At 46.8% G+C, this 24,477-nt stretch overlaps 3 protein-coding genes across 4 annotated transcripts in view; 2 read left to right on the plus strand and 1 right to left on the minus strand.

Moving 5' to 3' along the window:
- AK8 (adenylate kinase 8) overlaps positions 1 to 6,971 on the plus strand; it is a 67,140-nt gene extending 60,169 nt beyond the window's left edge. Inside the window, 2 exon segments of the mRNA XM_029960503.1 lie at positions 4,649 to 4,729; positions 6,377 to 6,971. Coding sequence (XP_029816363.1) covers positions 4,649 to 4,729; positions 6,377 to 6,573 — 278 coding nt within the window. The 3' untranslated portion in view covers positions 6,574 to 6,971.
- Positions 6,972 to 9,588: 2,617 nt separating this feature from the next.
- On the minus strand, positions 9,589 to 19,869 carry GTF3C4 (general transcription factor IIIC subunit 4). Of its 2 annotated transcripts, XR_001920870.2 has the most exons (6): positions 19,801 to 19,854; positions 16,711 to 18,531; positions 15,178 to 15,308; positions 14,423 to 14,511; positions 13,335 to 13,764; positions 9,589 to 12,023 (listed from the first exon to the last, which is right to left on the minus strand). XR_001920870.2 is itself a non-coding variant. In XM_018074199.2 (5 exons), exons 1-5 carry the CDS (start codon positions 19,852 to 19,854, stop codon positions 13,700 to 13,702), a joined length of 2,160 nt encoding a protein of 719 aa, XP_017929688.1. In that variant the 5' UTR covers positions 19,855 to 19,869; the 3' UTR covers positions 12,863 to 13,699. The 2 variants fall into 2 exon arrangements, 1 of the variants encoding a protein (XP_017929688.1); XM_018074199.2 differs by lacking the exon at positions 9,589 to 12,023 and having other exon boundaries at positions 12,863 to 13,764; positions 19,801 to 19,869.
- Positions 19,870 to 20,305: 436 nt separating this feature from the next.
- The window catches only part of DDX31 (DEAD-box helicase 31), a 47,108-nt gene continuing 42,936 nt past the window's right edge, over positions 20,306 to 24,477 (plus strand). The window contains exons 1-6 of the mRNA XM_029960544.1: positions 20,306 to 20,320; positions 22,050 to 22,303; positions 22,481 to 22,551; positions 22,967 to 23,010; positions 23,433 to 23,503; positions 23,747 to 23,811. Coding sequence (XP_029816404.1) covers positions 22,225 to 22,303; positions 22,481 to 22,551; positions 22,967 to 23,010; positions 23,433 to 23,503; positions 23,747 to 23,811 — 330 coding nt within the window. The 5' untranslated portion in view covers positions 20,306 to 20,320; positions 22,050 to 22,224. The remainder of the gene's footprint in view (positions 20,321 to 22,049; positions 22,304 to 22,480; positions 22,552 to 22,966; positions 23,011 to 23,432; positions 23,504 to 23,746; positions 23,812 to 24,477) is intronic.

The raw sequence follows: 24,477 nt of genomic DNA on the forward strand, positions 1-24,477 counted from the left end.
GAAAGATTAATAGCTTACTATTTTTAAAGTTGCAGTTTCAAATCAAAAGTTTAAATGCTACATTTAAAAGTGGCCCAGTGGTGGTTGGTGTTGTATTTTTGTTTTAATTCAGCATCCTAACTTTATTGTGAGGCTTGATCTGGCCCTGGTATAGCCACAAGTCAGTAGTCTCTGTTTTTAAAAACCATCTGGGGAGTCAGGATCCTGTCTCAGACATCATGGTGTGTTGTCTTTATATCCTTAAATGAAAACAAGGTATGAATTCGATGGGATTTAATGGTATAGGTCTAATTTCACAGACAATAGTTTTCTAAAAAGGGCTTGGCTTTGGGCTCCACTCCACCAATGTCTATCCAGAGCAACTCCAGGTGATGGCAAATGCCAAGGATGAGAATCTGACCTAAGAAAATAGCTCAGGTTTAGAACAGTCAGCATCTGGATCCATCCAGGTCAGCCTCATAAAACAGCTGGGTTTAAATTACAGGACCTAAAGGGGTGGAAGGCTGTTGCAGAGATTCAGTTCTCTGGAGATGTGAAAGCAGCTGGATGGAAGGGCAGTGGAGCCATCCTGGACTCTCCATAGCAGGAGGAGTGTTCCTCATTCCCTAGTACAGGGATACCAGGATTCAGGCACACAGCACTTGCTTGTCTTGTGGCAACACTCATAATTTTTCATTACAGGTACTTTAAGTGGTGACATTATACCCAGAAAACAGGAAAAGCACCACCAAATAAATTCTTCCGAGGACAGCTCTGAGCACTGCCAGTTGTTAATAACTTGGATTAACTGGGTTGGCTGCCATCTGGAACAAATGCAGCTCAGGATTAGTTGAGTGCTGTTGTGTAGGTCAAAAAAAATCTTCCTTCACTTATTGTGTGGTTGTGACATATTTTTCCAAAAATGCTGTCTCATGATCAGGTGTGAAATAACACTTCTGCCACCTGTGCCTCACCTTCTCCTCTCTCCCTTTGAGAAGGGAAGCCATCAGGATGCCCTGGTGACCTCCAGGATCTTAGATGATGCTATCTGAGTAGCCAGAAGCAACTGGAATACCCCTTTGGAATGCCAGATGGCTGGTAGGAAAACAATGTTATATTCCAGCTGTTAGAACTGGAATATATTCCATCGTCATCCAAAGGCAACCAGCTCTCATTTGACTGGGTACACAGTGAAGGTGTCATCAACATTATTAATTTGTTGGAATTTAATCTCTAATGTGTCTGGAAGCTGCAAGAGATCAGATCAGTGATGTCAAGTACAGTGAGGAAGAGGCAGGATTCTGACACTCATTTTGCCTTTTAATATTTGTGTTAATGGTTTTATTATCAGTGCAACCTGCGAGGGCTGGACCTTCTCCTGGGAGATGGAACAAAGGAGAAGGGACAGAGCTGTGCTTATGAATCCCTTGGCTCCAGTCCTGCATCCAGCAGCAATGTTGCCACTCAGTGGGAGTTGGGGGATGTTTGTCCTCAGAGACCTGGGAGGTTCCACCCAGTTCTGCCCCACAGATCACCAGTCTGTAACTGGGAGCACCAGTCTGTGACTGGGTGCCAGTGATTTTTGGTTGCCTGTGGGTGGATGCTGAGCCTGTGACACAGGATTGAGGATTCCTGGAGCACCTCACCTGGTGCTGACTGACACCACTCACCTGTTGGAGCTGAACTAACAGCCCTGGAAGGGGAGCTGTGCTGGATGCTAATCCAGCAGGATAATGTGGTGTACTTTGATATGAGGCTGTGTTTCCTCGCCTCCCTGTCTGCCAGTTCTGATGACATCTGTTTCATATTTCCCCTTGATAGAAGTTGTGACACATTACAACGTACAAAGCCTGGCTGATTCCTAAAGTGAGCTTTACAGAGGATGCATTTATGTGAAAAAAAATCACACTTGGTGTGTGAAAGGGGGCCAAGCTCTGCTTGGAGATGAATCCGGTGCTTGCAGGGAGTTGTTCCAGTTACTGCTGGATCAAGGTCATGGGTGCAGCTCTCTGTCTTATGGGGATTTCCAAGAGAAATCCAACAAATATTATACCTGGACAGCTGGAGGGTCAGGTTTGTTATGTGATCAGAGTCACAGTAGGCTGAGAGAGGGACAGAGGTGAAATGTTGCTCAGCAATACCTTGAGGAGCTGCAGGAGATGTATCACATAGCCAAGGCTAAGGCTTCACAGAGTGCACACGTAAATGGGCTTTACTCATGTGAGTAAACCTCCTGGGGCTGCATAATAGGCTGTGTGGGGTATGTGTCTCCTTCAAAATGGTAATAAAGCTTTCTAATTGGAAGTATTTTAAGTCTAGACTGTAGTTCTGTCAGTGGTTTTCCCCTTCATCTTTTTTTCCTGCTTCTGAACGATTTTAAACTGACAGCCCTGGGGAGTGTTGTTTTCTCTTATCTATAGATGTGTGGAATGGCAGGGTAAGGCATCCCACCTTCCCCTGGAAGGACCCTTGGACTGGGAGTTTGTGCTGTTGAACAGCATATTCTGTGTGTGTTGTTATATAGTGGATGTTGGGGGGAAAAAATCCGTATTAGCAGGGATGTCTGTACCCTCCCACATCTTCCCTGCACTCTTCTTTAATGGTGACACCAGACTGGATAATAAGCAGCATCTTGTTTAAAAAGGAAGGGAATCTCAGACAAGGCTTTCAGAGTTCATTTTGTTGGCAGCTTTTTAAGTGGAGTTTTTTAGGCTCTTCTCTTTCAAATACCATAATACTTTTTTGTGTTAGTAACTATGAATTACGACAAGCTTTCTTGATATGCCAGGTTATAATCCTTTAGTGGGTTTGTTTATTTGAGAATATAATAGGAAGCCGTATCAATTATCATGACTGTATAAATGTTGTTCCTCTCTACTAGAATATTCATCTTGAGACACATCATCAGATGTTACCTGTTCTGACAATCACGTTTTTGTGCCATTGTTGGGCAACAGAAACAAAGAAAAACAAAATGTTAAGAGTGTAAGGGATAAAAGAGTGTTGAAACTGTTGTTCTTTTCCTGTCTTTGGAATCTCCAAGATCTTGAATGTTTTATTCCTGGCTGTTATTTTGTTACCACAGTGTGAATAGAAGTCATTATCTGTAAACATTTGAAAAGAGAGATGATTTTCATAACTTTAAATCCTACAAAGGATTCTCGTAATCTGCTATGTGCACGCCAAGGTAAAGCTCAGCCTTTCATCTGGTCTGATCCCACCCAGTCAGTGTAAAATGTTCCTTTGGTGACTGTCTAAAGCACGCAGAATCTCCTGTGAGAGGCAGACAAAAATGAAAATAGGAAGCCTGGCCTTGAAGGCAGCAGCAGGAGAAGGTGTATTATAAAGAAAGATGTATTTGCAGCCTTCAGGTCGTGCTCTCTTGGTAAAAACTCATTTTCATAGGTTCAAAGGAAGCCTTACTTTTTATTTTTATTGCATTAATTGTTGAATGTGATCTTTGTGCAGATCTGCTTTAGTCTCCAGTAGCTGGGGGACAGGGGACTCAGGTCTGCTCAAGCTCAGCAGTTTGTCAAGAATTTTCTGCTGAAGAGATTTTGAACATGAACATAAAATTAACAGGACTATTATAATGAACCAAAGTGCCAAGGGGGAGTCAGTGTGAGATGGGCACAACAGTTTATGTGCACAGTGTGGTGTGCCTGGGGTCAGGAGTGGTGGATGTTGTTTTCTGGTTCTGCATCCTTGATCCAAGTCAGGCTTTTGTGTCACCTGTAAGAAATGAGCTGGCAAGTCCTTCTCCATCCTCTAGAGAAAAGCTGTTCCTGGTGTGGAACCCTCACCACTGGCACTGAGGGGCTGAGCCTTTAAGGTGCTGAGCAATTCTCTCTTGTTCAGACTCAGTGGGAATTGCAGGTTTTGATCTTAAAATGAAGCATTAATGTTTGCTTTCCACAGTGTCACCAGCAAGGCTCTGCCGGGCAGGGCTGCTCCCCGTGCCCGGGCACTGCTCCCTGAGGGACAGGGACTTGTCAGCAGCAGCATGTGCCATGTCTTATGTCCTGTTACTCATCCTGCTTTCAAGGATGCAGGACAGGAGTGGGAGCCCAGAGGACTCCCACTGCGGGGAGACAAGGACAAAAGAAGTGGAAGTGGACTAAAACAGCAGGAGGAAAATCCCTCTCATGGGCACCGAGTAGTGCAGTGCTGGTTTTAGGGAGGAATGCATAATACTGGCAGACAAGTCCTTTTTCTGTCCTTGACAGGAACAGCAGACATTTTAAATTTGCCTTTTGCAGCATGTCATTGTGACTGTAGTTGGTATTGGGCTGAGAAGCTGGATCCAGAGAAATTCAGAGGTAAGTGCTGGATGGTGAGCAGGCTGTGACGGACCCTGAGAGAGGCTCCAGCAGGAATTCCCTCACTGGTCTCTGTGCCCAGTGTTGCCCTGTCAGTGCACACAGCACACACAGTCAGTGTGCCAGAGAGCTGCTGCCTTGCTGTCCTGGAGACCAAAAACCTGTGAGGAAAAGGAGCTGAGGAGAGATCCTGTGCCTGTGCTCGTGTGGGTGACGCTGCAGTTTTGGGTGCTACTGTCACTGCCATGTTTGAGTGTGCTCTTTGTTTGGGTAAGGATTAACTCACACTCTGAAGGTCACAGGTGATGTTCTTGGGGTGTTAATGCACTTAATTTTTATGTTCTCCACAGGGTATTTTTCTTTAATCTGCCCTACGAGTCCATCATGGAGCGACTGTCCCAGCGGAGGACGGATCCCATCACTGGGCAAAGGTTTGCACTCCTGCCTCATGTTTAACATTTTTCAAGACTGCCAGTGAGATGAAAGCACCAGGTAGACTTCATAGAAATCTCAGGAACTAGGGAATACTGTACTCTTGCTTAGGGATTCCTTAAAAGAAAAGTTCAAACTTTCATAGCTCCTGGAGCACCAACCCACCTTCCTGCTGCAGCAGCTGCTCCTCTCAGAACAGGGCATTTTAAATCCTGGAGCCTACAGGATTTAAAACCTACAGGAGCAGATAGCTCGGGTCTAACATTTTCATGGTAACTGAATTGGTTGGTAACATAATGCTGAGGGAAGATGTCTGAAACCAAGCCTAAATGCAGATGGTTTTCAGACATTCCCATGGGAGTTTTGAGGGCATCCCAGCTGGGGGAAATGGAAAACTTGCTGCATTTTACTTCCCCAGGCTCCTGTGATGGTCCTGTCTGCTGGGAGGTATTAATACATTTCCTGCTCAGTAGAGCAAACTCGTTGGAGCCACTGAGTCACTGGAAGGTTGGGCTCTCCAACGTGGCAGTTCATCTCGCTGGCATCACATCCCCTTGTCTCCCCAATGACCTTCAGCTTTACTGCCTTCTCCCTCCTTGCTTTTTGGGGAACAAGTAACAAATTTATCTTCCTAAATACCTGCTGGAAATGGTATTTACAATTTCACTTGTGGCCCGTTTTTATGGTTCCCCACACTTAAATTTTTAAACCACTATTTTACTTTTCTAAAGGCTGAATCCTACTGCCTTGAAGACAAATACTGAGCCCTCAAAGATTAAGGCCATAAATACTGGATTTGTCCCAAAGTGAGAGCTGATTATTCAGACATCTCACTCGAGGTGCAGCATTAACTTGTGACAGCAGCAGTGATTTGCTGTAACTGCTCTCTTTGCTTTAGTAATGAGCGATGTGGTTGTTCAGCAGAAATGAACAGGCTGAAGCAAATCATTCACACATCTTTGCATTTCTTATCATCAGGATTAGTATCTGCTCAGTATCTGCTCCAGTTAACACGCTTTCCTCTTCCAAACTCTGGGGTTTATTCCTCCCCAGTTCCTGGTGAATTGAATTGTTTTAGGTGCTGTGTCTAATCCTTGGCATCGTGTTAAAGCTGCACCACTGCAGGGCAGGGGAGAGGGTGGCCTTCAGCTGTGCCCTCAGTGACTCTCCTGTGGAATGGACTCTGTGTCCACATCCAGTACCAGCTGCAGCTGGAATGCAGCTCTGTGCAGAGACCCAAACTCTGCTTCTCTCCTTGCATTTGCATCTATCCCAAAACCGTCAGAAAATTTGGCTGTACAGGAAGAGGGATAAACTGGTTTTGTGTCAGGGCAGAGGAGGCATTTACTCAGAATTACCAATTCCCATGGCAGGGAATTTAAACACCTGATTGCAAAGGAGCTTTTAGAGATTGTTGGGAGCCTCTGGCAATGCTGGAACTCCCTCAGAATTCCTTTGGTGTCATCTGGCAGGACTCTGGGGATGAGAACCCTCTGTCCTGCTGAATCCTTTGTTTTAAAACCCCATCCTAAAGTAGAAAGAGGCACATCCAAGGAACTGTGATAGGCAAAAACATGGAGTATCAGGAAATGGCTGCTGTGTCCTCAGCTTGGGCTGACACAGTGGCATTTCTCTCTCACCTCCAGGTACCACACCACATTCAGACCAGCTCCCACCCCAGAGATCCAGGCCCGGCTCAGGCAGAACCCCAGAGATGAGGAAGAAAATATTGAGAAGCGCCTGGAAACCTATTACAGGAATGTCAAGGACCTGGAGGATTTTTATGAAGAGGCCTTTTATGTCAATGCTGACCAAGACCCTTATGTTGTCTTTGAGTTCATAGAAAGCTGTATCATTAAGCCCCTTCCATGTAGGAAATTTAGACATTTGTAATTAAAAAGGATGTTTTCTAGAAGAGTTGATTTTAAATTTTTCCCTGTAATATTTGCAGTCTGGTTGCTGAAGTGGCAGGTTATCACAAGGGAAGAGGAAGTCAGCCAAGCTGTGTTAAATTTGGAGCTCACCAAGGCTGAGTGAAGTACAGAGAGTAAGAAACTGGGTTTTAGAGGAAATTTTTTTGGCTTTTGCTTCATGATGTAAAGTATGAAACACTGTGGTGAGGGAAGTCCTGTTTAATTCAAATATCTTTTTCTCTTTCTGAATAGTGGTTTTGTCTTAACTGTGCAATACCCACGAAGCCAATCTGGACTATTAAAGCTGTTAGATGTGTTTGTGTCTTAATTCACCCAGTGCTCTCCACTAAAACCACACAAGCACTGCTCTGTCCCAGGCTGCTGCCAGCAACCACTAAAGAATGAAGAAAACAAAGCTCCCAGCTCTGCAGTGAACTGTCCCCAAAGACAACACAGTGTTTGAGGTCAGGGTGCAGAGGTTTTTACTCCCTTGTCAACTCAGATTGCTTAAGAAATGCTGATAAAACCCTGTGCAGAAGCACCAGCCATCCCTGTCACCCTGTTCTGCTGGGCAGGAAGACAGAACAGCTGGAAAAGATCTCCAGAGCCACAGGGAACTGCAGATTCATCATTTTCAGAACCCAATCAAGGACCTAACGAGCTGCAGGAGCAGAGAAGTTACTAATTCTGTTTTCCTGGGGGAAGCACAGCTCCCAGCCTGTAGCTGCCCTTACTGGGCTGTGCCAGGGCAGGTTGGTGCTCAGGATTTTTGCTCTGGCTGGATCTGGCTGCAGTAAATGCTCAGGTAAGTCTTTCTTAACTGGCAAATCTCTGATGAAAGGCACAGCATTCGTTTAGCTGTCTCAGATTCTGCACATCCTTAATGCTTGTGGGAAAGGGGTGTGATTTGTGCTGTGGCTCAGAGGGGAACTGCGTTTGACGCCTCTATTACAGCTCCCTCTATTCCTCCCTTGTGTGTGAGTGTGAATTCCCCCTGAGCAGGGGATGGGGAGGAGCTTCAGCTTTCTCCTGGAAGTCTCTGTGTCTGGGAATGTGCAGGAGGCAAATGCCTTCTCCTTTTAGAGAGGACAGGCCTCTAGAAGCCTTTTGGTTTTAGATTACTTTTCTGACTTGCTATAAATAGCTTTGGGTCTTTGTTGCTGTTATTAACTGTGTGTGTCTGAGTCTGTTTGGAGAACTGAGAGGTGTACATGCCGAATTTCCTTCTTGTTCCTCTAGAGTAATTTCAGGAAGACCCTGGTTATCTGGATAGCTATGGGAATATTGTGTTATTTTGGGAGGTTTTAAAGTCAGAATTTTCAATACCTGTGGCAGGGTTGGTGAATGGGAGTTGGACTTTGCAGCCTTGAGGGACGGAAATCTTAAAAATCTCAGAGTATCTTTGAAATCTAAGAAAGCCAAATCCAAGCAGCTGAGTCCTTGATGCCTCTTGCAGTGAGAAATTCCAGCTCCTGGTGCCAGGCTGAGGCAGAGGCTGCTCCCAGGGCACAGGGCTCAGCCACAAACCCTCATGTACAGCTGGGCAAGGCATTTGTAACAGTCCTACCTGTTACAAATGTGCTGTTTGGTAACTGCTCGGGCAGCTGGTTTTTATGCCATTGCTATCAAGACATGCTGTAGCATTCATGCATAATTGGGAGCCCTTCTATTAATAATACATGGGAAGCTCATCTTGCTAATATCACCTTCATCTGAGCGTTCCTACTAAATATTTTGATAGATGAAATGGGAAGAGAGTGTATTTAAATACTGTTTGTACTGCGGCTGGGGTACAAAAGGGACAGCGCATCTTTAATTAGACAGGTACATCTGCTTAATTAATTTAGCTGTAAAGCCCTTTTTCCTCTTCATTCTTTCATCTATATGCGGGCTCTATATTAGTTCTGCTCCGCTGGTTCCATAGAAACTGAGAAAAAGAGCTCAGTCTCATTGAGATGCACTTGGCATGTCTGGGTATGGAGTCTCAGGTCAATGGTCAACCCCCAAGGGTTTGCAGCAGGCCTGAAGTGCAGAACGTAAGGGTTAGCAGAACATGCTAATACTCATGTAGAACTCTCCCTCAGAAACAACTAAAACAATTGACATTCATTTAATTACTGTAAACGAAACAGCCCCTGCATGACTTTGCATAGTAAAGCCTGTTAATGCCAAAAAGGTTCAGTGGGTGGAAGGAGGAATTAGGCTTTTATAATTGGAATGCAACACTTGAAAACCAATTTGGTAACTGCGCTTGATTTTATTAGCATCTGATTCTGGCAAAACAAATGTTGAGCAATGAGAAAAACAAGGTAAAGAGGAGGTGGGAAGAACACAGCAGGGATTAGATTTTACTTATTGTACGGCTTGTCTGGGTCTGGAATGGACATCTTCCATCACTCTGCTTTCCAGAGACACTTTGCAGAGAGGGCTGCTTGGAGGTTGTGCCATACCCTATATGTTATGCTGTTCATTACCTAGTTGAGCAACAAGATGTTTGTCCAACTGTTCCACAGACTTTTGTGCCACCTGCTCCAGACACCAGATCCTTCAGTGGTGGAAGGACACTTGAACACCCCTGGACAGGAGACCCTGTACCTCTGGCACCATCTCTGCAGGAACCCCCTGTAGCTCCTGGAAGATTTCCCTGCTCTTACCTCTCCCCTGAGGTTTGGATGCTGCTCAGGTGATGGCACCAGCCCCAGCCATTAACCCTGACCTGCTCCATGGCTCTGAGGAGCAGGAATGGCTCTTCCTCATCCTCTCCCCAATGCCAGAGCTGTAGGTGGCACCTGAGCTTCCAGCAGTTGTGCCTGCAAGGCTGTCCTGCTTCCCAAATGGGAAGTCATAGAGGAAAGGCTCTGTATTGGAGAGATTACACTTGTACAAACAGGTCTCCTGTAAAGGGTATTTCAGTGTGATCTGTTGGCATAACAGTGTGATCTGTTGGCCTTCAACTAGGACTGTGTTTGCATTCAGTTCTTTTATGTCAAGAAACCCTTAATGAGGACAGAGTAAGTGGTGTTGTGTTGCTCATGATCACTGATGGTACATTAGCCTGTGGAAATCCTGGTAAATTTAAGAAAATTAGGGAGATACTTATTGTCTTTGTGCATTAGCAACCATAGCATTTCCTCTCTAGAAATATGCCACAGGATTAATAGGATGAGGAAACACACAAAAGGAAAGGGTGACTGAATGATGAAGCTGCTGACCCAGAGCTGAATTGAGGTAAAAGGCAGCAATGAGGTCCCCTGTCACCACTTCCAGAGCAGCGGGTGTAATTTGGAGACAAGACTGAGTCCTCATGACCCCAAACTCCCACCTTCGTTCCAAGAATGGCATCCAGCACCAAGGCACTGAGACACTGTACAATCCAGAGCTGTTCTGCTTATCCATCAAACCTGGATTAGCCTGGATTTCTTCATCCCAGTGGAGGAGGGATAAACTCTGTTATCAGTGTCAGTAGCAAATCTCACATGCTATCAGAAGCTGCTCATCAAGGACAGTGACACGTTAGCTTTGGATACAGAACAGAATCTTTGGCTATTAATTCTCAGCTGCAAGAGCAAATACCACAATCCTTTAGGAAAAAAAAAAGCAGCAGTGCATCAGGAACCCTCAGTGTCTGCTGGTGTGATTCTCCCTCTGGAGATGAGGCATCATGAACAGCCAGTGTTCACCACCAAATGGTGAAGTAGTTGAGGACAACCTTCAACTATTCACTTGTTTGAAATATCCTGCAAAACTTAGGCAAAACCACAGTGAGATAAACTCCCTGATTCTGTGGGATTTCTTCTTGCAACACTTCACCTTGTGTCTCTGCTATGTGTTAGTTTGGGGAGGCAACTCCATTAGTGGCAAAATAGCACGAGGATCTGGCAGCAGGTGCTCCCACCTTGCTCCAGTTTGCCTTTCCCATGGGATGAAGGCAAGAGGTTTGATTAGGACAGTGTGTGGGTTGTTACACTGCTCCAGGAATGGGACTAACCTCTGTGTTCCCAGAACTGCACATCATGAGTCCAGGAGGCAAAAGGTCTCCTGCAGCAGCCTCAGCTGCTCACTGGGCAAAAAAACCCCGTCAGAGCAGCACCAGGGGTTAAATGTTACTGCCTGAGGTGGGCTCTGCTATTTCAGCCTGTGCTGGTTAAAAATGCACTGAGGGATGAGTGCTGGTTTAAACAAAAATGAAATCACAATTCCTGTGTACTGTTGTGAATGGGTCAGGTGAGAAGTGAAAGCTTCGTGCCAAAGGATCGCCACTGGCATGCAAAGCTGACATTGTGGGCTTTAAAATTCCCCTCTCCCTGCAGTCTGAAACCAGGTTAAATAAACTGGCAATGCTAGACTGAGTATTTACTGCCTTGAGAGACAAGGAAAATAAACATTAATGCCGCCCCATTAATGTGAGGTGTGCTAAGCTTCTACATGGGAAAGCATTAAAACTCAATCCAGGGAAATTCAAGAGTTCCAGAAGTAATCACCAGGAATCAATCTGATCTGTTATCATGCTGAACCTTTGGGTCAGCCAGACTGAAAACACTTCAGCAGATCAGGATGTTTTTATGGTTTCTGAGCCACTATCAAAGAAGTGACCTTTGACTTTTTCTAAGAGCACTGACGTGGTTCTGCAGAGCTCCCTCCCCTTTTCCACAGGCAGGAGAGTTTCTCAATTGGAACATTTACTGATGAGCAGGTCACGACTGTCAGGGCAAGGACTTGCAGCTTCCACTCAGAATACTTTCTCAAGCACCACAAGTAAACCACCTGTTCAGCTCATGCTGGAAATGAATGTTCTATTCCCCTCAAGCCCCATCAGCACTGGGAAGGAGACCAGTGTTGTCCCAGGTCCCAGAGCTGGCCCCAGACTCCACACACACTGGGTATTGAGGTTACTCTGTGTTTTACTGGATGCCATCACGAGCTACATTTCCTTTCTTTGCAGACACACTGAAGTAATTTCAATTTTCAATGCACAGCAATAAAAAACTAAACATTTCTTTAATACAATTATGGTACCACTTCCAAGGATATTTACAAACGAGGCTAATTATTTTACAGATGAATGTGCTTCTGCTGTTCTAGGCTACTGTAGTAATATTATTCTCAGCACAATCATGCTTATGCATGAGACACTGAACAGAAGGACAGCTGACTTGTTTAATGTGAGCTGAACAAAAACTCGTTCCTACTGAAGGTGAAGGAACGTTACCAAAATATGCATAGTCATTGAATCGAGGAACCAAGCACCAATCACACATGCACTGTTGGGAGACTGATGCTGTCAGGACAATTCCATGATTTCTCAACAGCTGTAGAGCACCTCCCACACAGTTAAAGTGTCAGGAATCACAAACAGGGCGACACCTCTGCCACTGATGCTCTGCAGAATGGAAATACATAAACTCAGGATTATTTGACAGTTAATGGATTGAAGTTAACAAGACAAACTGTACCAGGTAACCAGACACGTTTTGGAGGTGTTATTCCTCTAACACTGCATAGGAAGTTGAAAAAGATTCTCCTGCTCCTGGTAGGAACAGATGGCAAAGAGAGAGAGATGTTTTTTCTGATAGGACAGTCAGAAGGCAAAATAAATGTCTGGGCTCAGCCACTCTACATCATTGGTGTGTTTATGAATCTCTGGATGAGGGAGTCAGACTTATCCTAAAGGAGCCTACAAGAAAGATGGAGAGAGACTATTTACAAGGGCCTGGAGAGACAGGACAAGGGGGAATGGCTTCACACTCACAGAGGACAGGGTTAGATTGAGTATTAGGAAGAAATTCTTCCCTGGGAGGGTGGAGAGGCCCTGGCACAGGTTGCCCAGAGAAGCTGTGGCTGCCCCTGGATCCCTGGAAGTGTCCAATGGCCAGGTTGGACAGGGCTTGGAGCCAACCTGGGCTAGTGGAGAGGTTTTAGTCCCTGCCCATGGGCAGGGGGTGGTAATTGAGATGATCCTAAAGGTCCCTTCCAACCCAAACCATTCTGTGATCCATGAGTAGCTTCACCAGCCTCCTTGGCCTTACCTAGAACGTGTCAGCCATGGTGGGGGTTTGGTTTGGGGTGTTCTCTTTGTTTGGGGTTTTTTACTGTGTTGCTGTGAAAAGAGAAACTGTCAGCTGGGAGTGATTGCTTGTGTGTCAGACTTGTGTAAAATTCAATTCCTGCAAGGGAGACTTGCAATTTAATTGAAAATAAGGTAAATTAGTAATGTTTTTGGTAACTGAGTTACACTGGAAAAGATGATTCCTGTTGGTAGAGGGTTAAGTGAAGCCAAAGGCAAATACATTGGCAAAAGCTGGGAAGGAGTTAGTTCAGAAAAAGAAAGTGGGGTAAGAGACTAAAGAGCATTGGAAATTATATATATTATTAGTGTTTAATCTAATTGCTATTAGTTTAATAATTATTACATTTAAAAATTATTTTTACTGATCCCTATTTGACCCAGGCAGCCAATATCCCCCTCCTGACTTCAATAGTGTTACAACAGTTACGAGGCAGTTACTCTTCTAGACTTTAAGGGGAACTGCTGGAATGGCCAATTTCTTTCCTGTGGCTGTAACTGGCACGTGCTTCACTCAGCAAGGAATTGGAGCCACAAATTCTTTTGACAGTTTAATATTCTGCAGCAAGTGCCAGTGCTTGTTAAAAAGCAAAGGGAGCACTACAAGCTGAAGCCTTCTCTACCCACCAGGACCATTCCAGAGGCAGCTCCATGTTCCCGTCCCAGCTTTTGGGAAATGACACAGTAGGGCAGAAAGGACAGTTCACACTGTGCTCAACACTTCAGTTGTCAGTGTCCAGCTGCTGAGCCTTCCATAGGGTGCTCTTCCAAACCTCTTTTAAACTGGCTCTTCCAGGTGTACTCCTGTTTCTGGAGCATGGAATGGGCTCTGGACTTGAGGAGTTTCCAGAACCTCCGATGTTCTATGTACAGGGCTGTGGATGAGGTGGTGTCCCTCTGGCAGAGTCTGTGTTCCTCTGCTCTGTGTCCTTCAAGGCTGAAGGGAGCTTATGGAGTAGAGAAAATGCTTTCAGTCTTTGCAGAGCTTTTCTCTAGAACACAGGAGAGTCACAGAACGTGCAAGGTCCTTGCAATAACCTCTTGATCCATTCAGGATCTGCAAATAAGAAAACAAGTTGTTCAAAGCTGGGGGTAGAGGTGAACAGAGGAATGACACCTGAGATGCACAAAGAGGAATCCTGAACAGTTTGTATATATTCACCATGCAGGAGTAGCTGAGAATTCAGAGGAATCCAACTCCATTTCTGTTCTGAAATTTTAAGCAATGCCAGTTTAAATTCCACCTCAGCAGGAGACAAAATGAAGGTGAAACAGTCTGTGCTATATCCTTACACACTCATCTAAATACCTATATAGGAAATAAATTTAAAGGTTCACTATGGCACAAATGTACTGTTCTCATTTTCTAAACTGAAATTAGATCCTTCACATAACAGTCCTTGGTTCCTGTTTCTTTGTCCCTCTTCCATAACTGGATGCTAATATATTCAACCTGAATATAAACTAACTGCTGTAGCATTCCAGCACAGATTGTGTTTACCCAGCTCTCATTAAAATGTGGATTTATACATCAATTTCTGCAGTCACTGATTAGTAATTAACACGTCAGACAACAGGACACTGTGAAATGCAGAGCACTAGAGCTTCACATGGTAACTGCCTGAAAGAGAAAAGCCAATGAAACTAATTCAAGACATTTTGCAGATGAAAGTTAAAAACACCTAATCCTGCCCCTTTTGCCAAGGACAGTTTACCTTCTGGGGTTGGGTGCCGTGCAATGCTGTCGTGAAGCAAACACCTCCTGTACACCAGACTCTGACAGGACTGGTAGGTCAGAAAGCACCTGTGGAAGGACAAGGCATTTTATCAATATACCACTGAAAAAGGCTTCATCATTGGCCAAAAAATTTTTAGCATGCAGGAGAGGAGGTGAAAAGCTTGAGGCTCCTTAAGGCCATGAATATTTACCCAAAGTAGCACATAGTACCAGTTAGGCAAAGTTTTATCTTTGTGACAGACTACTGTCTTGCCAAGGCTTCAGGGACAATCTCAGTGAACCCCATACAGGAAGATTTAATTTTCTAGATGTTCCAGAACTTGTCTGACTTCTCAGTGTGCCTGTTTTCAACCGTTTTTTGTTAAATTGCTTTTGTTTTCAAATACTGAAGGAGCCAGAATACACTCTCCTTCACCTGATGTTCCACAAAGGATGAGTTGTCCTTAATTTGCCCTTGCTTGCTTTTTCCCTGTCCTCACCTTCCCCCACGTGGAAAAAAAAAAAAAAAGATGATCAAAAAGCATTTTATTATAAAAATGCTGTATTGTTAAGGAACCAATCCAACCTCCTCTCTCTCTCATGGAAGAGGACAAATAACAGCCAGCAAACACTGCAGCACAGATAACATGTTTTGTGAGTTTTTACTCCAACACTACCAAGCAGTTTAGGTGAACTCTTAAAGCATGTTTAAATGATCCAGAGGAGGGTAAAACCTCCTGCAGAGCCCGTTACCTGAGCCAGATGTGCCCGTTGGAGCACACGGCCTGCTTGCGGTCGGTGAAGGGCAGGATCTCTTTGCACAAACTGCAGTGCTCCGGGAACGTCTGTTTGTTCATTTTCTTCAGGATGTGCCCAATCAGCACCTGGAACACACAGGAGTCAGCAGGGATTATAGGAACACAGCTGAGGGGTGGAAATGCCTCCCAGGGTACTGTGGTTTCAGAGCATGATAGAGGAATTGCACTGAATTCAAAGAAATGAAGGTGTAAGAAACGTAACACACCACTAAGTGTTCATTTATTCTCCTCGTGTTGTCATCTCCCAAAGATTTCTGTCCCACAGTAAAGGGACACAGACCTGAAAAGCAATAATGTTAAGCTATTTTATAAGTACTGAAGGAACTGGTATTACACCACTGACCATTACAGCAATGCTTTCCCTCATGACTATCACAGTGGATGTGCTAAAAAATAATTCCTGTTCAGAAATGGATGCATGTCCTTAGCAGCCAGCTTGGAGTATAGTGGAACATTTATGTGATCAAATTTGTCTCTGATGTTTCAACAGATACAAACCATATCCTAAGGATCTTTACAGTGTGACAGCAAACTGAACAGATAAAATACAATCTAGAAGTCAGCTTTTAATGATTATAAAACAAGAATCTTGTTTCTAAGAGAAGAAAATCAACCTCTCAAACCTTCAATTCATAATAACTGGATGCTGTAACAACCCAGCAGTTGTGCCAGAATACTTTCCCAGTGAATTACTGATGGCCACACTTGCCTGTGATTCCAGCAGGGAGAACACCACATACATCAGTAATGGACATGTGCTTCCTTCCCCTGTCCTTCTGGATGCAAAGTAAAGGCTGATTTTTAGAGTTCAAGTGATTTAAGAACTTAGGGACTGAAAAAGAACTGTTCTCTGCTCACACACAGAGGCACAGAGACACCTGAACCTTTCTTGTCATTGAGTCTTAAGAGCCAGGAGGCTGATGCAGTGTTCCCACCTGTCTCAACCTCTGGAGCTGATCCTTCCACTGAAGGCTCAGGGAGCAATGCCAAGACCTGATGTACCACCTGAACAACCACAGAGCTCAATTATAGATACTTTCAGAAATGATACTTCTGCAGCTCTTAAAACTGGAACTGCAGCATAACTGACTAGAGGAAATGCATCCAAAGTTTAGTTTTGCAGAGATGATAGATTAAATAAGCTCAGTCATGAAAACAAACATCTCTCTTAATTGGTACATGTTTTAAGTCACTGAGAGCAGCAGAACAACCCTGGTCCTCTCCCTTGTGCTGCCAAACTTCAGGCACGATTATTCTTTATTGTACCTGATCCAAAATGCACCATCTGTATTTACATTCCTTCCTACCCCACAGCTTGAAGGAAGGACAATTTAACCTGAATGAGGAGGAGCTGACTGGTAAGGATGACACGATTGCACTTCTCTTTCCCACCCCAGCTGTATGTTCAGGAGGGGGGAGAAGGAAATAACTCCTAACATGGAATCCCCTGAGCACAGAGGTCACTTACTCGTGCCGTTCTGTCATCGTAGCCATCATCAGACATTAAGAAGTCACAGACTCCTCTGGTGGGAATGCTGGTGTTTTCTGTAATCCATGTGTGTAGATAAACTTCTCCCAACACCCGTTTCATGTGTTCCCGTGTCAAGTGCATTTCCACGGCCTCAATCTGGGCCTGTATTTCAAGAAGTTTTTCCTCCATTGGCTCCCGCCCTCCAGTGTCACTTGACTGATGGAGAGAATCCTCTGCAGTGTCATCTAAGTCCACACCTTTGCCTGTGTCACACAGGCTTTGCTTGCTGGCTTGTTTTGAAGTTCCTTCCTCTTGATCATCCTCAGTGCTGCCCATCCCAGGGGAATCCGAGATCAAGATTTTGGCATCCTCGTGTGAAGCTCTCCACGTGGCCTCTGAGGGAGCTTTCTGCATGGACTGATACAAAATCCTCAGGAGAAACAGCTTAAACCTCCAAAAGTAAGTGGAACCACAGCTCTCAATCTTATTATCCAGTGCCTCCTGTAAGAACTGAGGAATGTGCTTATCCTTCAGAATTTTCCAGCGCACAAGATCCGTCAGGTCCACCTGCCGGAAAAGGTTCTGGACAGAAGATTCCAAGAGCTGTGCAGCCGCCTCCTCGAAGGTTTTGAGGGTGACAAACTGAACCTGGTAGTTCTTGTTGACGGGGTGCAGCCCGTTGGCCATGCCCTCGGTTGTGATGACCGCCAGGTACGCCCCGCACGGGCTGACAGCAATTCCATGAGTCCTGACGGAGCCAAACACCTCCGAGAGCTTGATCAGCTGGTGCTCAAACTTCAGAGCCACGTCTGTGAATATGGGGATGAGCTGCCTGACCTTCCCGTCGCTGGAGCAGGTGTACACCGTGCCGTTCTGCTTGTCCGCCGTCATGGACACGATGGGCAGGGAGTGGAGCCCCGTCACGTGGGAATTGTGGACCTTCAGGCCCGCCTTGGAGATCAACAGGAGGCACCAGAACACGTAAGGGCCCCTTGCAGCTACCACCAAGCTGCAGCTGCACTTCTGGTAGGGGTGGTAGAGGGGGATACATTTGATGCTGTGCACGGGCAGCTGGTCCATCTCCTGCCACAGCACCACGGGCTGTCTGAGTGTGAAGTAGCCCTTGACCGCCTTGAGGTTGACGGGGAGGATCTTAACGGGGCCATACGCGCTGCCCACGATCAGCCCGCTCATCTTCCGGTTGTTGTGCTCGTATTCCCACCAGGACAACACGCTGGGGGAGCTTATCCCGGACTCTATGGTGTTGCAGGAAGTAATGGACTCCTTCCCCAGGAAGGGGAGCTGGAACTGCCACACGGCGATGTTGCCGTTCTCGAAGAGCACGGCCAGGAGCACGCTCCCCACGTCCCGGCACTCGTTGTTGTGCTTGACCTGCTGGGTGGTGCAGGTCCCCGACCACTCCATGCGCACGGGGGCCTGCATGCTGTGCCGCCGCTGGAACTCCGGGAAGTCGCCCAGCTCCCCGCAGGGAGCGTCGGCCTTGCAGAGTTTGTAGCCGGCCTCGAACAGGCGCTCCCCGTAGAGCTCGGTCAGGTCCACCAGCTGCACCCACTGCAGCCGGTTGAGGTTGGCGTGGATGGTCAGCCGGTTGTCCATGGTCAGGGCGGCCAGGAGGCACCTCCCGTTGGCGTCACAGCCCAGAGGGGACCAGCTGGAATATTTGAACCCCCTCATGGGTGTCAGGGACTTCCCCTCGGGGTTGAACACTCGGTCCAGCATGAACGTCTGGCTCACGGTCGGATCCACGGAGCTGGCAAACTTCTCCTTGCACTCAGCCACCTCCTTTTTGGGGCCGACCTACAAGACAACAAAAAGAACTATTAAAACGATTGTACAACTAATTTTTTAGCAATGCTCTCTTGGAATTAATTCCCACTTGAAACAGAGCATCCCCTATGACAACCTACCCTATGTTGATGCAATGGTTAATTAAGGTCACTCCTAAAGATCTCAGCCTCATTAATGCCCTGATGAACTTGTAGGAATTTGTATTGTTTTGACTCTCAGCTATTGAATTTTTTTCTCTGCTGAATCAAAGAGCCTGTTTTCATACTGCTGTATAATATTTAAAGTGTAAAGCACTCAGTATTTCAACTCTTCCATGTTCTTAGCATTGTTTCAGAACACGAAACCAGATCCACAATAACAGAATTATTATTTAATAAAATATTCACCCAGACTTGCCAACTTTGTAAAAAATCAGGTACTCCTCTGAAGGACAAAGCAACCCCTGCTGCAAAAATCCTTCAGCTTAGGCAGCAAACTAAGGAAGATTCCTACTTAAATTTTACTGAAGTAACTGCACTGGAGCTCAAGTGATTCTTAGAAAAACCACAGAACTTTAGAATCCCTGAAACCTCCTCAATACTGGATCACATTTCCCCTGGACGTCACTGGGATAGGTTTTTTTTCTCCCCTCTGCTTTTAAAACACATCGACACATGAGATCCTGCAGGAAGTTGTGTGGAGAAGGGGCAGCTCTGTGGTGGCTCCCCAGGAGGGGGATCAGGATCCCAGAATGGGTGAGGCTGGAAGAGACCACAGTGGGTCATTTGTTCCATTCCCTGCTCCAGCAGAGCCATCCCAGAGCACGTGACATAGGATTGTGTCCAGGTGGCTCTGGAATATCTCCAGTGAGGAGATTCCACACCCTCTCCGGGCGACCTGTTCCTGTCACTGCACAGTGAAAAAGTTCTTCCTCGTGTTCAGGTGGAGCTTCTGGGGCACCAGTTTCTGCCCATTGCCTCGTGTCCATGTGGTTGGCAACACAAAGCAAAATCACAGGATCAATTAGGTTGGAAAACACGTCAGAGATCATCGAGTCCAACGTGTGACCCAACACCACCATGGCACTAAGTGCTACGATCCACTCTTTCCTTAAACACTTCCAGGGACGGAGTCTCCTTCACCTCCCTGGGGAGCCCCTTCCAGTGTCTAATGACCCTTTCTGTGCAGAAATCCCTCCTGATGTCCAACCCCCGTCTCCATCCCCGTGGCACCACACCCCCCCCTTTATATATTCACACACACTAACAAGGTGCCACTGAGGCCGTGCCGGGCGCTCACCTTGAGCAGGCAGGCGGTGGCGGGCGCGGGCACGGCGGTGCGGTGGATGACCATGTCCTGCCCGCCCGGCTGTGCACGTCGCTGAGCTGCTCCAAAGGCACGCCATTGCTGCGGGCCGTGCTCACCGACACCCGGTGGTCTCGGACCCACGCCAGCGGCTCCAGGCCGCTGGCGACCGTGCTGCACCCCCCCCCCCCCCCCCCCCCCCCCCCCCCCCCCCCCCCCCCTGCCGCACGCGGGCTCCCGCCGCACGCGCCGTGAGGTCGGAACCGCGGCGCTCGCCGCCGCTCGCCGCCTCCTCCGCCGCCACCACCTTCGAGGCCTTCAGCGGCGGCTCCTCCCGCGCCGCCGCCATGTTGCCACCGCCTCTCGCGGCCGACGCGCACGCGCCGGCCGACGAAGGCCCCCCCGGGCGGGCCCAGGCCGGGGCTGCCCCCTCCTCTGCCTGCGCGCCCCCGCGGGCCCGGTACGCGAGTGGAGGGGGAGCGGGGAGACCCGAGCTCCCCCGCGGCGCTGAGGGGTGGAGTGGCTGATGGGAGGGGCTTCTGTTACCACAGGAGGGGACCCGGCTTCGCTGCCCGTCCTGCTTTCACGATCCGGCCGGGCGAGGGCGGGCCTCGGGCCTGCGACAGGAGAGGGAGGGACATGGCGGCGGTGCGAGCGGGGGCCGCGGGATCGTCGCGGTACGAGCGGGGAGCGGGACGGGCGTGAGGGAGCGGGACAGTGCGGGACACGGGACACTGCTGGACACTACGGAACGCAGGGCGTGGGAACTGTGCGGGACGTGGGACATTGCGGGATATGGGACTCTGCGGGACAGGGGATACGGCACACTCTGGGATACAGGACGTGAGACACTGCGGGGCACGGGACTGTGCGGGACATGAAACACAGGACACGGGACCCCGACCGGCCCCGGGGATCGGGGGCTCAGCGTCCGACAAGTTGTTAAATGGGGCTTTTGGGTCCCCCCGCACCCCTCGAGCCCGATCCCGCAGCAGAGGCTCGCAGGGGCTCCCCGGGTCGCGGTTTCGGGGTCGGGCAGGTCCGAGCTCGCCCGAGCCCCGCGGGTGGGCTGCGGGGGGACAGCCCAGCCCTGCCCTCACCTGTTACCGGCCCGTGGGTGATGCTCCCCCAGCTCTCTCTGCCTCATCCCGGGATGCTTTAAAATGCTGCCAGAGAGGGGAAGTCTTATACTTTCAAGAAATTTTCTAATTGTTGGTGTGCTGTGAGCTGCAAGAATAGGTGCTTTGTTTTGAGGAGAGGAGCGTAAGAACGGATTAAATACACGTTTTTGGTTTTAAAGTTGTTGTTAGAGTGGTTCTGGGCTGTTTCAGTTGTTATTCTGAATTTTAAAATTCTTCTTAAAATACTGTGCTTAAGGGTGTGTGAGTAAAGGGAGTGACAGGATTTGTCCTTATTGTATCAGGTGCTTTGAGACAGGGCACCCCCACTTTCCTGATGGTGATCGTTGGTGGAAGGAGGTTGGGTTTTGGTTGTTTGCCCAACATGTGAAGAAATAAGTTTAAAAAAATAAGAGAGCTTGAGAACAGTGTGGTTTGTGGGAAGACAAAAGAGTGCAACTCAGAGTGAGGAAGAGAGAGGGGGAAAATGGGATGAGATTCTGCTGGTATCTCACATGTTTTAGGAGTTTTGCAGTTGTGATGGGGAAGAACAAGTTCATTGAAAAAGGGCTGGGGGACACTGAAGAGCTTTGGGACCAAATGAAGTTTAATTTGCTAATTCACTGTTCCTGGAGGGATATGGGGAGAGCAAAAGCTTTTCTTAGGTGATTGAAGATCAGCTGCAGAAGAAGAAATCAAGAGCTCAGAAAGGCTGAGAGTTGGCAGAAGCATAAGTTGGAGAGAAGTCCAGGCCATCCCTTGTGCCCACAGAAAGAGGGAATCCTACAGGCATGGCTTTAATGTGGGCTGGAGGTCTGCAGAGCTTGAGAGAGAAGTTTTTTAAAGCATGTTCTGCTCAGTCACTGGAGAAGCTGGATGAAATCCTTTAGGGAAGAGCACTTAGATTTGACTTCAGATTTTTGAAAGTGTCAGAAATCCCAGACATGGTGGTGGATCTACTGGAGTAGCAACTGTGCAGCTGCAAAAGTCAAACTTAATTTCTTTAATCATGGAGTGGGAAATTCCAAAAAAAAGGCCTCTGTGGGCTGGTGTTTGTGCTCACCGGGATATCACGTTGTTAATTGTCGGTCATTAATGACTCTGGTTTGTTTGTTCATGTTGAAGCAACCCGGTGCTCTGAAGAGGAAGCTCCAGTCACCACATGGAAACCCACCTGAGAAACGCCAACGGAAACCATCCCTGAACACCTTCAGGAAAGGTGCCACAGAGGCTGACAGGAGGGGGAAGGGGAATCCACCACAAAAGCCAGTTCCCAAGAAGCAGCTGACTGACAACCGAAATGAAAGCCAGAAGAGCAGACCTTTCATTAAGACATCCAGCCTGTTCAAAAACAACCCAGATATCCCAGAAATTCACAGGTATTTGAGACAAATAGGAGGGAAAAAAAACCACTTTCAATGCCTTGATAGTCAGTGTCTCAAATTCTTGCCCTTGCTTGGTACTGTAGTTTCTTTGCTGTTTGTGTAGAATGCTGATGTATAATTTTTAACCCCACTGTGTGCTTTGTTTGCTTTGTTTCCCCTGGCTCAGAAAAGCAGTGCAGCAGGTGCAAGAAAATGTTTTCACTACGGATTCTTTCAGCCAGTTGGACCTCCATCCTCATCTGGTGAGTGGCAGGGAGGCTGCACAGCTCAAAACATGATTTTTTTGGTGGGGAACAGATCAGAGAGCTGAGAGAGGCACCTTTATTTGTGGTGACCTGGGCAGGATTGCCAGTACTTCACCTGATTCTGTTGCAGTCTCTCAGCTCAAGGTGCTGGCCCCTGACCTGACCCAAACACAGTCCCAGCACCTTCACTGCTTGCAGCTGTTATACCAAAAAAACCCAGAAAACCAGCAGTGGTGTAATTCTGATTAATTAGAAGAACTTCAAGGACATGAGAACTTTATATTTGGTTGCCCTGTACCAGTTATATAGAGAATAAATATCAGTCTTCTAGTTTTTGCCTTTGTACTGCAAAAAAATGACAAAAGGAACAGTTTGAGAATTAAACCTTTACTGCTCTTTGTTGTCTCCCTAGATCTCCACCATAAACACTGTCCTGAACATAAGTAGCATGACCAGGTAAGCAAATTAATATAAAATCTTTGTGCCTCACTACCCATTAAAACCAATCATCTGTGATTGTTTCATTATATGTAATTGGTTTGTGAAGACCACAGTGCCTGATGTCCCATTTGCTTTGGGGTTTGTTGCTTCCAAAGTTTGGGATGGGAAATGGCTTGTTGGTTACACAGCAGGTCACAGCTGAAGGTGGAACCTGGGAGTCCTGCCTTCTAGTTTGGTCCTTGAATCATAAAACCTGATTTGAATTGATCACATCTGATGCCTGTCTAATGGCTTTGCTTGGAAATCACCTCAACTGATGTAGCCACACAGCAGAGATGAATGTGTGGAATCTGGGGGAAACAAATTGCATAGGAAAGCTGATGGATTCTATCCTCTGTCTCATTTACATTTCCTCACCTGTTTGGTTTTTCACACAGTGTTCAGAAGCAAACAATTCCTGTGCTCCTGCAAGGCAGAGATGCTCTGGTGAGATCTCAGACTGGCTCAGGTCAGTATTGAATTGTCACTCTCCTTCCTTAGGGCATTTTAACTGGATCCCAAATGCAGAATTTAAACCTCACATTCCCAGTACAGCTCATACAGTGCCAGGCTGGGAAGGCTGGTGGGGGCCAGGCTCTGAATGCAGTTTAAGAATGGTGGGACAAATGGTGCTTTAATTTGCTGAAGTGCTGTAATTGCCACGTGGTTTTCTTTTGATGGAAAGTTTTCTGATTTTCTCCCTTTCAAAAAGGTAAAACTCTTGCCTATGGGATTCCACTTGTACAGTCTTTGCAAGGAATGGAATCCAAAATACAGGTAGGTGCAACAGAATTAAATATATTTGCTTTTGATAATAAGATTAATAAAAACAAAATCCAGCTCTTGTAGTCATTACTGTCTCTTCTTGATGTAGAGATCAATCAGTGTATCTTCCTCTTTATTTGTGCATGTGATGTGTGTGACCCTCCTGTTCCCTTGAGACACAGCTGATCCAAGATCAATGTCACTCATTCCCCATTGCTCCTTGGAGCAGGGTAAACTGCAAATAGGCTGAATTATCAGGTTTAGAGAAGGTAGAGTGCAGGAGAGACAACGGTCTGGAGGTTGGGAGAACTGAAAACAGAGCTCACTGCCTTGTCTTTAAGATTAATTAGTCTTTGACGTGGAGTGAGATTTGATAGTTGCTCCCAATTTGGATCATCTGGTTGACCAGGAAATGCTGCTGCAGGTCTTCCATCTTTTTATGGATAGAGATCATCCTGACTTACAGGTGGAAGTGTTTCCAAGCCATCCTAGGTAGTTACTTTCTGCAGGTGTTACCTGTGGGTTGTTGCTGTGAATCAAATAGAGTGTTTATGCAGCTCAGAAAATACAAAAGTGAAACAATGTGTGTGTGGAATAAAATGTTGGGTTTGACTGTGAGCAGGTTCCCAGGAGGGAAGAGAAGCCAATACAGGATTGATAGGTGAAAGACTTGATTTT

Source organism: Manacus vitellinus, unplaced genomic scaffold, assembly GCF_001715985.3.
Source record: "Manacus vitellinus isolate BGI_N305 unplaced genomic scaffold, ASM171598v3 scaffold_27_pilon, whole genome shotgun sequence".
NCBI lineage: Eukaryota > Metazoa > Chordata > Aves > Passeriformes > Pipridae > Manacus > Manacus vitellinus.